At 35.6% G+C, this 13,933-nt stretch overlaps 1 protein-coding gene across 42 annotated transcripts in view; it reads right to left on the bottom strand.

Moving 5' to 3' along the window:
* PHF21A (PHD finger protein 21A) overlaps positions 1 to 13,933 on the bottom strand; it is a 123,586-nt gene that overhangs the window by 80,378 nt on the left and 29,275 nt on the right. For 9 of the 42 annotated variants that reach the window (XM_021533427.3, XM_085581826.1, XM_021533418.3 and 6 more), the window contains 4 exons: positions 11,987 to 12,027; positions 8,142 to 8,277; positions 4,662 to 4,694; positions 2,517 to 2,582 (listed from right to left, as the gene is read on the bottom strand). In XM_021533427.3, coding sequence (XP_021389102.1) covers positions 2,517 to 2,582; positions 4,662 to 4,694; positions 8,142 to 8,195 — 153 coding nt within the window. In that variant the 5' untranslated portion in view covers positions 8,196 to 8,277; positions 11,987 to 12,027. Of the gene's footprint in view, positions 1 to 2,516; positions 2,604 to 4,661; positions 4,695 to 5,245; positions 5,306 to 5,754; positions 5,887 to 7,335; positions 7,408 to 8,141; positions 8,278 to 8,743; positions 9,183 to 9,205; positions 9,422 to 11,986; positions 12,028 to 13,933 lie in introns of those variants that run through there. The other 33 variants (XM_021533410.4, XM_085581844.1, XM_021533412.4 and 30 more) reach the window with 18 other exon arrangements.

The following is a 13,933-nucleotide window of genomic DNA, read 5'->3' as shown; positions in this document are numbered from 1 at the left end:
ATCACCTCAATTTCACAAACTTCTGAACAGAACTGTCATTATTAATTCTCAGCAAGACACCTAAGCCATTCTGAATCACTGCAGTGACTGGCAGCAAGTGTCGGCACTCTTCTCACAATGCTTCAGAAACAGAGGGAAGTCCTAAAGCAACTAAAAGCTAAACCTACCGCTGACTTGGTTCTTGCACAAGTCTTCATCCAACTTCATTAAGTAAGAGCAAAGAAAAAGCATGTATTAGGGTGACATAACATTTCACAAGCCAAAGGTATTTTATTATTCTGCCTCTCTAACACCAGCATCTCAGCTCTGTGTCTCCAAGTAGAGACACCACACAGGCTGGAACTTCAGTTTCTCAAAGATCATTAAAACCTTATTGAACAGTGCCCATTATGCATCCGTTGGGCCATCAGAGTTTACTCACAGGATATCAGGCACCAGAACTACTTGGCTCTAAACAAGAGTACAGATTACACATGTTGTGCCCCTTCTTAACACAAGCACTGCATAATGTAAACCATTATATTTACTGTACAAAACTGCATATTTCTCCATGCTGTGTGAAAATTTAATTGCTGATTAATATTCTACCCATAAAGCAATTGATAATAATGATTTTTCCTGAAGAGAAGTGAAAGTGAAAACAGAAGAAGGGCTTTGTTGTAGTCTCTAAGGTGCTGCTTAACTGAACTGCTAAGCCACAGATTTATATACAACAGATTCCTGCAAATAAAGAGGGAGTGAGCATTTCTCTGCACAGGGAAGCTGTGATTCTTTTCCTAGAACTTATATTTACCATGACCATTGCATTTTAGCAGTCATACTACTTTAACAACATTATCATCTGGAACACTGGCAGCTCCCGAGTCCAGTAGTAGAGTTAACAAAACATTTAAACTTCAACAATCATGGGGAAGTTCACTGTTGTTCTGATAATCAAACCCAAAAAATACAAAGAAGCAAACTACTGCGAGTTCATACAGACTGTATTCACTGTGTGGTAGAAGAAAACTCAAACTTAATTTTCAACACCTTTTGGAAACTTAACCCATATTCATCCCATGAAAAAGTGTAATTTAGTACTTTGAGTTCAACAGAAAAAATATAGGTCCATTTCTAGTGATGGGTAATTTAAAATATATGTTAATACAGACCATTCTGCAGCATAACTTTACATAGTTATAAATACAAATTTAAAAGTTATGGTAGAATGTACTTGCTTTCTTACATTCCACTCAGTGCCTCACTGCCTGTCCATGCTCATTATGTGAACTGGTAGTCAATACAGTTTGCTTCGTGGAATCAAGACAAGCTCATTTTGAAATTACCATGGGCATCCAGAGCTTACCAGAGAATCCTGAAACAGCTTGCTGTGAGACATAGCCACATGCAGAGGCTCATGCTGGTTTTAGAGAATAAATCATCTTCAAGAGAGGCATGCTATCACATCAGCAAAACCTCAGTTTTTGTTGAACTACTATTCTCATTAAAAAATAATTTTCTTTATTATCCTTACATGTTTCGTCCTAGATTTGCTGTTCCCCTATTAAAACATACTACATTTTCTTCAGTAAACAGTTTCTAGATAAATGTCAATCACTGGCTATTTTTGAGGGATAGTAATACTCAAAACAGAACACATGCAGCTAGTGACACAAATAGAGGTATCTAGTTGTGACACTCATGCATTTTACCAATGCTCTAAATTTTTCCCCTTTTCAAAGGTCTAATCTTTTGGTCTAATATGGTTCCATTATTGATATATTAAGCAACACAATAAGGGACTGCTTAAGTCAGTTTACTACAGATAGGATGATGTGGTATATGAGGGGTTTGTGCATGTGTTGCTCTTTCATGTTTAAAAAAAAAAAGTGAGAACAAGTTCTGTAGATATCTCAATATTATGTCTTTTTCTTCTTGCTATTCACAAGGCCCATGTTCAAGTTCAACCATCTTTCTATTAAACATTCAGTTGTAATTATTACTCATACTTTAGAGCTGTATTCCTACCAAATGGCAACCATAAGAAAATTGTGGTGCAATTTATCATGGTTAAAGCATTCAACTAATTTTCAAATTGTCTACTAAGTACCCATAACCGACATACATTTAGTTGGTCTTGACATTAATAAAAATTCCAGCGTACTCACCCATATACACAGTGTGGACCTACTAAGTCAAAATCTAAAGATTTGCCCAAACCAGAATGGTCAAGTTTAGAAGAAGTTTCAAGATAATAAGAAGAAAGTGACAAAACTAATCCATTTTCCATCTCCCTTAATATAAAATGCTAGTTTCCACACAAGAAAAATTGCTATAACTTCCACTGATTAAATAGCTTCTTGTTTGATAGACTCACAATAACTCAACCTATCCTTTGTTGAGGAATCAAATAGAAATCAAAAATGTCTGGTTGCCCACACTTTTTTTTGCACTTAAAGATTTAGCAGCTCTCTTGGAAGCTGGGAAAAGAGACATCTTTAGAATACAGTGTTAAAAATACAGCTCTGTTTCCCTACCTGTTTCTCACTCAGAGCTGTGATTTTGGCTTGAAGTTCATGAAGTTGTTTCTTCAAATCAGCGTTCTGATTAGAAAGAAAAAATATCTGTGAGAAAGATATTCCATTTGTTAACAAAGAGTAGTAGCAGGAAGGTGGTTTTTTTTTGTTTGTTTGCTTTGTTTTTGCATAGTGTATTACAAATACAGCACCTCTGGATGTACAGCAAATAAAATTCAAATGGCTCAACAAAGCCTTATTTAAGTCGCTAAGTGCAACAATAATCAGAGAACCTTTCTGGCACTCAGAGAGATAGCCCAGTTTGAAAAGAAGATTTCATTAAAACATCCATTAGTGCTTATCACATTACAAAGCACATTTGTACATTTCATCAAGACTACAAATTAAACAGTAAAAGTTTGTTAATATGTAATACAACAGTATCATACTGTTTATAACAGTATGCTATGGTATGTTACCTAAAACATTCTTACCTATGATATTTATGCAAAGACATATACACTTAACTACATAGAGTATCAAGCATATCTATTAAATCTTAATTGACACATATATCAATTGAAGAAAAACATACATAAGTCCTTATTTCCATATATGCTTATGCTATAGGCTGTGCTAAACAGACATTTGTCTTGATAAGTCATTAATATTAGCACTTTGTTTACAGTAGCACTTTTCAAATTTTCAGATTTTAAAGCCATAAGAAACACTAGAAAAATGCAGACAGAAACCAATTTTTACCAGGACTTTTTCTTTTCTACTGAAATTAAAATAGCCATATGTCTTTAGTCTAAAACCTATGAAATTCTGCAGAAATGTGACAGAGAATCAGGTTTTCCTTAATTGTTGTCCTTTCTAACTTTTTTTGTTCTCAATTATATTGTAAACTTTTCATACTAGATTATGCATGTTTAGTATGCTAAGCAGAAATATTAGAACACAAGACTAACATAATCACAGGAATTTCATGCATATTCCCTATTTTTATATTCCTCCAATTTTGAAATGCATTTTGATCTCAGCTTGCAGATAGTCTCTGATTTCAGCAAAACCAGATATTGACAAGTCATCCTCCCTACTTCTAGATTCTACTTTATAATCTGGGATAAAAATGCATTAAGAGCATTGGAAACAGAGACCAGATTTACTTTTCCTGACTCTAGGAACTTTTCATGGCTGTTTGCAGCATGACCTCACTTTCAGCAAGTATGAACTGAAAGCGAACTGCTCTGCAGACTAATTGTTAGCAGACCTGACCAGTGAATTTCAGCAGCAGATCTTACCCAAATCCCATCAGAATAACAATGTTCAAAAAACCAGATTTTCCAATACACCCCGCTTAACCCTCCCTGTCAGAGCTTTAACTACCTGAGTGTTATTAAAAACTGTCTTCTTACTTCACTGAGCTCAGAAAAAAATGTACATTCAGAAAATTACAGGACATTTACTATTGTATGGGGATGGGAGTTCTTAACAGCAAGCCTCAAGTGAGCAGCCTTTATCCCTCTACTCAACTTTTCAGACTGGTTTGAGAGCTCCAGAGCACTCCCCATTCAGCATCCAAGAGTGTTTAACTGCTGTACAAGAAAACCCGGGGACCTTACACAGTCTTTGAGAAAGGGATGATTCCTGTCTATGCAGGGAGACCAGTTATCCAATTTCAGAAGCTCTGAAACTTCCCAAGGCTGAGTGTCCCTGCTATGGACACTACAGGGCTGGTAAGACACCCAAGACAGGCAGTCTGAGCACAACCTTAAGCTATATTGTTTGGACAAAATTTCTTGGACAGAATATCCTCTCTCTTCTTTTACTGTGAACCTTCTGTTACTCCAAAAATGAAAAAAAGTTATTGCAAATTATGGCAGCTTTTATAGAGAGCAGCTTCCAATAGAATCAGAAACTTACTGCTCATCTGAACTGCATCATAGCCCAGAAAAGTCACTTGATTTAAACTACTAAGAATATGTATGAGACAAAAAGCTCCATAATAGCAAGAATTTTGGTTTTGTTTTAAGCAATCCAACAGTCATTGTCCAAAAACTTATGAACAAGTTTTCTTCTAAACACTGTGTTAGCAAGGAGGAAGATGATCTAGAAATATCTAAAATTTTAAGTAAAATAATCCAATATAAAAAAAATAGTTACCTGTGGATCTTGCTTCATTTGGGCAACCAATTTCTAGAAAGAAAAAAAACCACAACAATGAAGATTTTCATTACTAATATTTTGAACAATTTAAAAATCAGTATTTTTTAAGAACTCTTGTAAAAGCAAAGTATTTTTTTACAGCATTTCAATAGCAAAGCCTGGACTCCAGTATTTTAACATTTCCAAACCCATTCTTATTAATACAGTAAAAGTACTGTATTAAGCCATCACTTTTGCTCTTCCTAAACAGCTCTTGAACAAGTGATGCTTTTTAAAGACAATTTAAGCCAGCTGGGTAAAATAATCTAATAGCTGTGTCTCCTCTAGAACTGCTGGCCTCTTTGCTTGCAGTCAGAAGAAACACAAACCACAGATAACTGCTGCAGGCACAAAAGCTGTTTGTATATTCAAGAGCAGAATGTTTCAAGTACTAAAGCTCTGCCTGTGTGTTGACTTGGCTGGTACCAGATGGAAGACCCATGTTCAGAAGTATCTTTGCCACTTTTCTCCCTCAGAGAGAGATTGAGATCATTGTAGAAGAGATGCCCTCCACATCCAAAGGAAAACAGACAGATTGTTACCATTCACTATTCTTCCTCTCTCACTTCCTTCAGGCAGCTGCAGGAGAATGCTGTCTATTGCTAAGCAAGAAAAAGTTACCAAAGAAAATCAGAGACCAGACTGAAGACACAAAGTAAAGCAAAAACTCCTAATAACTTTTTTGGTAAATTTATAGAAATTTACATCTCGAATGTTTTCAAAGATTATGCCTTAGATTTAGTAGCTACTAACAGACATTTATTTCACTGATGTGCTTTAATTACTTTTTGAATCAGGAAAACATTCTAGATTCTGTGGCCATAAGTTCCCAAGTTAAATTACAGGACTCTTATGTAAAAGGATGACCTCCATTTTCTTTTGAATCTATTTCCTTACAATGCAAGCATGAAGGCCTAATATGATTACAGGAAACCAGGGCTGACTTAAGTCAAGAGGAGTTGGAACCTGGACTTGATGATCCTTACAGATCCCTTCCAACTTAAGGCACTCTATGATTCTAAGGCTGCTTCTTTATGCAGTTCGTTCTTACATTTTTTCCACACCATATATTCCCCCATCAGTCTTCACCTCTTCAGATTGAACAACTCCTCATGCACAAATCATTCCATTGCTTTGTTCACTCTTGGCAGTTTTCCATGATTCTCTAGTTTGTCTCTATCATCTGGAGAAAAAGTTTAAAACTATGTGCAACATTCAAGTACTCCAAACTGCAAAAACTCCTTCCACAGTGCCAACAACCAGTTCACAGCCTGCTAGTGCAGATGTAGAACTGGGCCTGTTCTTCCAAAGTGCATCACTTGGCATTTATCTACACTGAGTATTATTGTTTCGTCATGCTGCCATTCAGCATCACAGGAACAGACTTAGCTTATTTTTCCTCGGTGCTTCCTGCCACATTGGAGCTTGACAAGCAACAAATCTGTTAGTTTTTATATAAAGTGCTCCTGCAGATGCAGTCATAAGACAATACAGTCAGCACTGTAAACTCTTCATAAAATATTGCTATATTTTTGGATCACACAGTACTACGTCATGCAATCCTAAGGAAAAAGATATGCCTCTTAAACATAAGCTAAATTTAAGGTATTTTAAAAGCTACTGATGACATGACATAAGAGAAAGACAAGGATGCTTTAGGTTCCTTCCACACATGAGCTTGAAGAATTATCCATGAAACTCAACCCTTCTGTAAGAATAGCTAAATATAAGTCCTTTAGCACCTCTTGTGATCAAAACCATGAAGAGTAAACTGCTTCAAATTTATCTTAATTAAGTCAACACAGTAGCAGAATGAACTACTTAGACTTGGTGCATCCCTTCTCAGGGCAAGCAATATAGCTCTGACAGGAAAGACATTTGAATATTCAAGTTGTGCATTCATATAGAAGTGATCTTGTCAGGTGTCATTCATGGTGGATTCTCTGATCGTAGAAAATAGACAAAAAGGTAGCTTTTTCTGAACGGCAACTGGGCAAAGTAAAGAAATCAAAAACCCCACCAATTTTAAGCTGTTTAAAAAAGGTCTTTTTGGATATTTCTCTCTCTTCATCCCTGTTCATCAGTGTCATTATGAACAGATGCAAAAGGTTATTCAGAAATCACAGTCTTAAAATTTTTGGTTCACTTGGGCATAAAGGGGAATGAAGATGCACACAAGGGGTAAACGCTGGCATACAAACATGAGCATGATTAATATTTTGATTGCTTTACAGTAGTTAATACTTGCAGAAATTACTTACTGGCCTTAAACATTTGTATGTCTCCAGCAAAATGTCATGGGTAATTTCTGAACTTCCTTACCTCCACAACAAAACTTCATTGAAGTTTTGAATACAAAGGCCTTGGAGTTACTGAGGAGAGCAAAATATTCATCCATAGTTCTGGAAATCCTTAGCTTTTTCAGGTTTTGCTCCCTGGCTGTAAGTTGTATTTTGTTAAAGCAGACATAGCTTGATTTTACCAATTTATCCATTCGACTTCTTGCAATATGCACAGCATTGCAGCGAGTACTGAGCAACCCATCCAGATCAAAGTTTAGACAAGTCACCAAGTAATTCTGAAACATTTTCCAAATTTCATATGATGGACTACACTGATCAATGTTACTTATTATATTTTTTTATCCTTTGTGTAACAGTTGTGAGTTTCAGATATCTGAAGAGCACCAGAAGTACTTGGAGAACTGTGTTTAGAAAAGGTCTCATTAAATTTAACATTTCAAGTTTGCAGCTAATCTGTGTCTATGACTGTAATAATTTTCTTCCAAGAATTAATATGCATGTCCTCCTATATTTACTACAATATGTTTTAGTATCATTAGTTGTAATAGTTCCTCATTGGCATTGTAAAACAATGACAAACTGCAACTCTACTGCCATATAGTATTGAACAGGTTACTAGTAAAAAGACCCAACTTATAAAAATTTATGAAACCCAAGCACTACAACATTTTGGTTATCAAAAATATAGTTTAGAAGCTACTGAAGTAGAAGAAATTCCAGAAGAGAAGGATCAGATTAAACTTTGCAGCACTATATACCTTTCACATCAAAGTTCCTCCACCATATTCCTCCATTGCCAACTGAATACTGAAGTTGGCTTCAGAACATCAGAAAAACCTTCCAGACAGAAGCAGCTGAACACAGTTTTCAGAATGTTTTTATTACTGCTACAAAACACTAAAAAAAACCCCCACACCCACAGTTTGATATGTAGATTTTTCACATTTGCTAAAAAACAACAGGTGGTCAGGTCAAAATGCAGAGTACAAAATTCTGAAATAGTTTCAAGCTTATAAAACAATTATTCAATTATTATTATAGTTGTAGTGCTATTGCTTAATGCTCCCATTATTAGCAATACTGTCAATAGTACTAATGCTACTATTGCTTTAAAGCAATAAAGTATATAAATTACCTGGTGAACCTGAATTTCCACTTTCAGAGCCTCCTGTAGAGTCTGCAGCTCCATTCTCTACCTTCTCCACTTTCTCTAGAAGTGTCTTTGCTGATTCCAGTGCCTTTAGTTTCTGGTTTCCTCTTTAACACCAGTCCTACAGAAAAATAAGGGGTTTATTTTGGTTAGTGAAGGAGAGAAGTCCATTTGAAAAAAGGAGATTATAACACAACAGGAATTCAATAGCGAACTATATTCAAATGCCTAAATACAGTCAGTCTTTTGAACACAAGAAATCTGCAGGCTCTACAAAATGCCTGCCTTGGAGTCATTTAGCCAAATTTGTTACTTCCCACATATCCAAAAGTTGACATACTTATCCCTTATCTTAGTTTGCAGGCAGCTATTTCCTACCAATATCCTATTGCAGTTGCATATTAAATTAGCAAATTTGACTACCGAGAATGTTTTAAAAATCTGTGTCAATGAAAATTTATTCTGGAGAATAAAATTCTACAACCACAATAAATAGTTAAATTAAATGTTTGTGATACTATAGAGCTGTTCTTAGATGGGACAGTGTGCATGTTATTTAACAGAACATTATTATATTAATAACTCACTTCCTAAAGTTTGTGCCAAGTTAGTAATTTCAGTTGAAATCTGTTCTGAAAGAAGAGTGATATTTAGCAGCACAAGACATTTCAAAAAGATTAATTTTATAATCTTTTTAATCTTGGAAATCTACTTGTAGATCATAAGTATAAAGTTTAGCATCTTCACTTGTACTACAAACAAATTAACCCCCCCCAGTCTCTGACATAGAAAAGCATTATCAAACATACTTCTAAAAGCCCTGAATGCTGGACAAGACTTTTTTTTTCAGAAATATGTTAAAAGTAATCAGCTTCTGAAACAGGATTAAGATTTCCATATGCTCAAATTATAGTGGAACCTGTATAAAAACATCTATATATGCAAACACATGAAAGTCACTGGAAAACTTTATATAGCAATTTTTCCAGTCACTTTTCCATCCAGACACCACAATTAAGGAATTGCTGCAGTGTTAAAATAGTTCCTACTTTTTTATTCTTTGAAAATTTCTCACATTCATTGCACAGGTGTTGTTGCCAATTCAGAGGCCTTCCTAATGAGACGACAATGTTTTCAAAAGGATCCTGACAGCTTTGATTAGACATGCAGGCTGTAAAAAGAGATTAATTCCCCTAAGTTAAAGAATTTTATTTTAATGCTGTCTCACTACAGTAAGCTGAAGTAATGGACAAATTTGTGAACTCCTGAAAAAAAAAAAAAAAGGTTGTAGGTGAGTGTTTTGTTTATTTATCATTTATCTTTTCAAACAGAAATATATTACAAAAAGAGTAGATTATAAAGGGGAGTTAAAAAGCAGTACATTTAAACTCTTCGTCAGTGTTGTCTGCTGGTAGCTTAAAGTTACTTATTTAAATAACAAAGGCCTGATCAAACTTTCTAGCCAACACATGAAATGACCTTCTGCAAGGGCCTCTCCCACATGTGACACAGATGAGTGAAAACAGCTGCCTTTGCAGCACTAGTCTCTATAAAACTCTAATCTGTATCAAGGGATACATGGAAATTACATATAGTTCCCTGTCCTATTACCACAAACAGTAATGAGAAAACAGAATCACGGATTATTACTTCCACTCACTGACAAGAACAATTGCAGCATGCTTTGAGTCCCCACCACTGCAGTTTCAAAAGAAGCCATGCCTCAGAAAACCACGTGGGAGACTGGTTAATGAAAACTGGAACCCACTGCAGAGGCCAGAAGTCTTTTTGACCCTTGAAAATTCAGATTCAGGGTAAAGACAGGCAGATTTGGTCAGTTTCTTTCTCAGTGGGTCTTCAAAAATTCAGAAGGCACACGTGATGAATAGTTCACACTGCTCTGTAGCTACATGCTAACTTCAAAGTTGAGTGCAAAAGAGTTATCTCAACTGAATGCAAAAGAGATCCAAAAGAATATAAAAAATATCCACTACTTAAATATATGTAATGTAAAGTCCAATACATGTTCATGGCAAATATGACACGGTATTTCTGTAAAAGAATATATAAAGATTGAGCAACTTCTATTAATGCACAACTTAATTTGACAGATAGGAATTGCAGTATTGATGGTTCATAAAAACTAATCCAAGCTAATTGCATCTATGCCTTGAACAGCTATCAAGATTTTTCAAAATTAATTTTTAAGAGGTTCAAGAAAAAAGTGACACTGCCTTGCAGAAAAAAGTAGTTAGTAGTTGCTCAGCCTAGCTATGTTTATAGCAGTATAAACATGAAAAAATATATTTCATTTAAAAGTTTGGTCAAGTTGCCAAATTCTGAATATGAAATATATACAATTGTTTCTTTCTAGAACACACATTTGGCAGCTTCCCTTTCCAAGCAGGAATAACTATTCAGTTATCTCTGTCTAGAATTCCCCCCAAGTACCTTATACACAACCAATACAGTTAAAGAAACAAAAATAGAAACCAAAAAAAACCCCAATCATTCCTTACATCCAGCAAAAACTTAAACTGCTTTTTTCCAGTTTACATAGAAAAATGTCTATAAATATCTATCAGGACATCTGGTTAAATATTGATCATTTGAATATTACCTCCTTTTAATGGAGGTAAAAAAAACTACATAAGTGACTATACATTTTGCTAGTGCAAAAACTTTCAGTATTTTTGAACTTTTCTTCTTTTAGACCGAACTTAAAGGGAAGATTAAAAAACTTAAGTTCAGTAGCATTATAAACTACCTATAATACTACACCCAAAGAGGTATAAAACCATCTCTGAATCAATCATAGAACATGGTGCATTTTCCACTTTATTCTTATGGCAGTGCAGTTATTTCAAATAAAAAGCTTGTAGATGACCGAAACTGCATGAATGGCTCAGCTTGCAAAAATACTTCATCGCATTATTTTTAAAGGAAAACAAGCAAATGCCTTGCTCAATACCAGAACTGGTGATTTCCAAAAGGAAGGCACAGGATTCAGGAGTACATGCATCTCTTGTACATCCAGATATAATTCAAGTCTCAGCCAGGAAGAACACTGAGCAAGAGGTAAATGAGGCATTTTTGGATGGATTTCAACTATTGGAGGCAGCAGTCCTCCATTCAATTTCTTGCTTGCATTCATTTATTACCAAAAATCACTTATTTCTTAAGTGGTTGCTTCAAGACTTACAATTTCATACTCAGATAAGTGCCCCAATGCACTGCATATAGACTATTTATATATTCAAAGACTGAATGAAACCTTAAACTCTACAATAATCACATAAGTGATTCATACTTCCGTTATCTAAATTAAATACAATCTACATGGGAACCTCTAAAATATCACAATACTATTCCAACTGTGGCTATTTTGGAAGCTACACTAGAAACACAGCTGACAAGGCATATATATTTATATAAACAAGGGTAGGACACACACAAAGCCATGGATGCCTTCTGTGCGTATGGAAGGACTCTGAATAATTCAGAATTCTAGAGAGAAGTCTTTCTGAGCCAAAAATCTCTTCAAATAAATTTGGTTTTCACATTACACAGAAAAAAAATATTATTTTTGAGTAGATGAATTTAAGTGTTCATTATACTTATAGACCCTTGAGCCCAAATCTCAGCCTTACAGAGATTTTATTTATAAAACTTCCATCAGCAACAATTGCTTTTTAAGACTTAATTCCAGAATATAAGAATAGGTAGAATTTCAGTTTCAGTAACCATCAAAGTTTTCCAGGAATGGATGCCAGCTCTTCATATCATCTATTCTTAGGTAAGCCATTTTAACCTTGGGAAGAAGTACTTACCAGTTTTGAGTAAGTTATCCCTTTCAGCTCTCTACCCCCTCCTACAAAAGAAAAAAAACAACAACAACAAAAAAGATAATTACAAATATTTTTAACTAGAGTTTGAAACAAAAAAATAATTTCAAATACTTGAAAAGTTGTAGAGGGAAGGGTTGGGACTTTAGAAGGGGGTTTTTGGTTAGTTTTTCTCCAGGGGAGCTGAATTTTATTTTTTTTTTTTAATGCTGAAGCTAACTATAAAACACCACTTTGAAAGAAAATCTGTTCGAAGTGGCAGGGAAAACTAAGAAGACCTAAACTTTAGTCAGGATTAAAATACAAACTATTACTGTCACTGGGGAGTGAAGTAATTAGAGGTACAAATTTTTCTAGTTCCATGCAAGGTCATTGTACCCCTCCCATGGAAGAAAGACCTTCTCTCCATTACATTTATTAAGATCTCTATCATAAACCCTGTCAGTTGCCACAGCTAAACATGATGAGGTTACCCACCCTAGACATTTGCCCACTATCTCTGCTAGAGGTTACACCAACACCCAAAGATGGTAGAGCAGGTGGTAGGTCAGCTCAGTCACCAGACTGAGTACTGCTGGGGGCTGAAACAAACAGCAGTGTAAACCAACATGGTGAGACACAAAAGGTGGAGCCCAAGAAGAGGCACTGTCCATTACTCTGCCTGGGTCATGGGTAGAACATTCTGTGGCACAGCAAGGTAATACCTGTGAAATCACCACATGAATCATAAAAAACTCATGAGTCAGAGTTCTAAAAAGATAGCTACAATATAAATGATAACTCATTTGTTCAATTACTTCGCCTGATGCTAAAAAACGGCTCCAAAATACTCCAAATTTTCTAGTAAAATACTGTAATATTAGCGTATTTGAAGTTTTAACTTCACAGCTAACCAGAGCTTTGGAGGTATTTCTATCCACACATAAGTCACCACAGAGCTAAAGTTTAAGCCCCAGCCTTATAAAAAGATACAGCAGTAGAAAGTCAGGATCATCTCTCTCTCATTGGAGACCAGCACAAGTGGAGGGTTTCCGTTTACAACCAGGAGAACCAAGTGCTGATGGCCACTGAGAACAGAAAAGAAAACAGGAAGCCTAATGCTGGCAGTGACAGTATTGTCAGTCTCCTAGCCTCAAATGTTACTGTGCATTTTGAACCACAGAATATTACAGATGATGTTTAATTTCAGAGCAATTTCAGGTAAGTTTCTGTAACATCCAGCTGCTACCACGACAGGTTATGAGCTGGGAAGTATGGACTGTTTTGAGGTTGTATTCAAAGTAAGTACATTCGCTCTGGCTGCTACAGAATTTTAAATACTGTTATTTTTGAGGGTGCTGAAGAGACAGGTATTATTCTCAAACTCTAGATGTTTCTATTTGGTACTAAAATCCTACTTGTCACCTCCACCTCCCACTATCAATCAGTCACTTGATTGGCCCAGAGACCTACAGAGGAAGCCCTTTCATCATGCAAGTACTAAGTGCCCTCTTCAACAAGCAACAACTATCTGTCCATGCTTATTAATAAAACTATAATAATAAAAAAAATCTAACTGCTCTAGATCACTGCCTTTGAAAAGCTAAACAAAACAGTCAGCACTACACATCTGCAAATGCAGTCTTATAATAAATAAGCACGATTTTTATTTAAAAAAAGAAAAATATCAATTTCCTTGTAACATAAGTACATACAACCTGAAAAGAAAGCTGTCACTTAAAAATAACAGCAACTGTTCCTTCCTTCCTATTTTCCCCCTACGTAGAGAGAGACTCGCCTCCGTAGCAGGACCCTAGCTCCACCAAGATGGAACTGTGCAGAATAAAGCTGCACAGTTACAAACCTTCAGATTGCATTTAACCTTGCTGCAACCTCAGACTCGGAAGCCAGGAGCTCCCAAGGACAGAGTTTAGAACACAAGGAGTTTAATCG

This window comes from Lonchura striata, chromosome 5 (genome assembly GCF_050655825.1).
Source record: "Lonchura striata isolate lonStrDom1 chromosome 5, ASM5065582v1, whole genome shotgun sequence".
In the NCBI taxonomy this organism is placed as follows: Eukaryota; Metazoa; Chordata; class Aves; order Passeriformes; family Estrildidae; genus Lonchura; species Lonchura striata.
The sequence above is the reverse complement of the archived record's forward strand: the minus strand, read 5'-3'. Positions and strand labels throughout refer to the sequence as shown.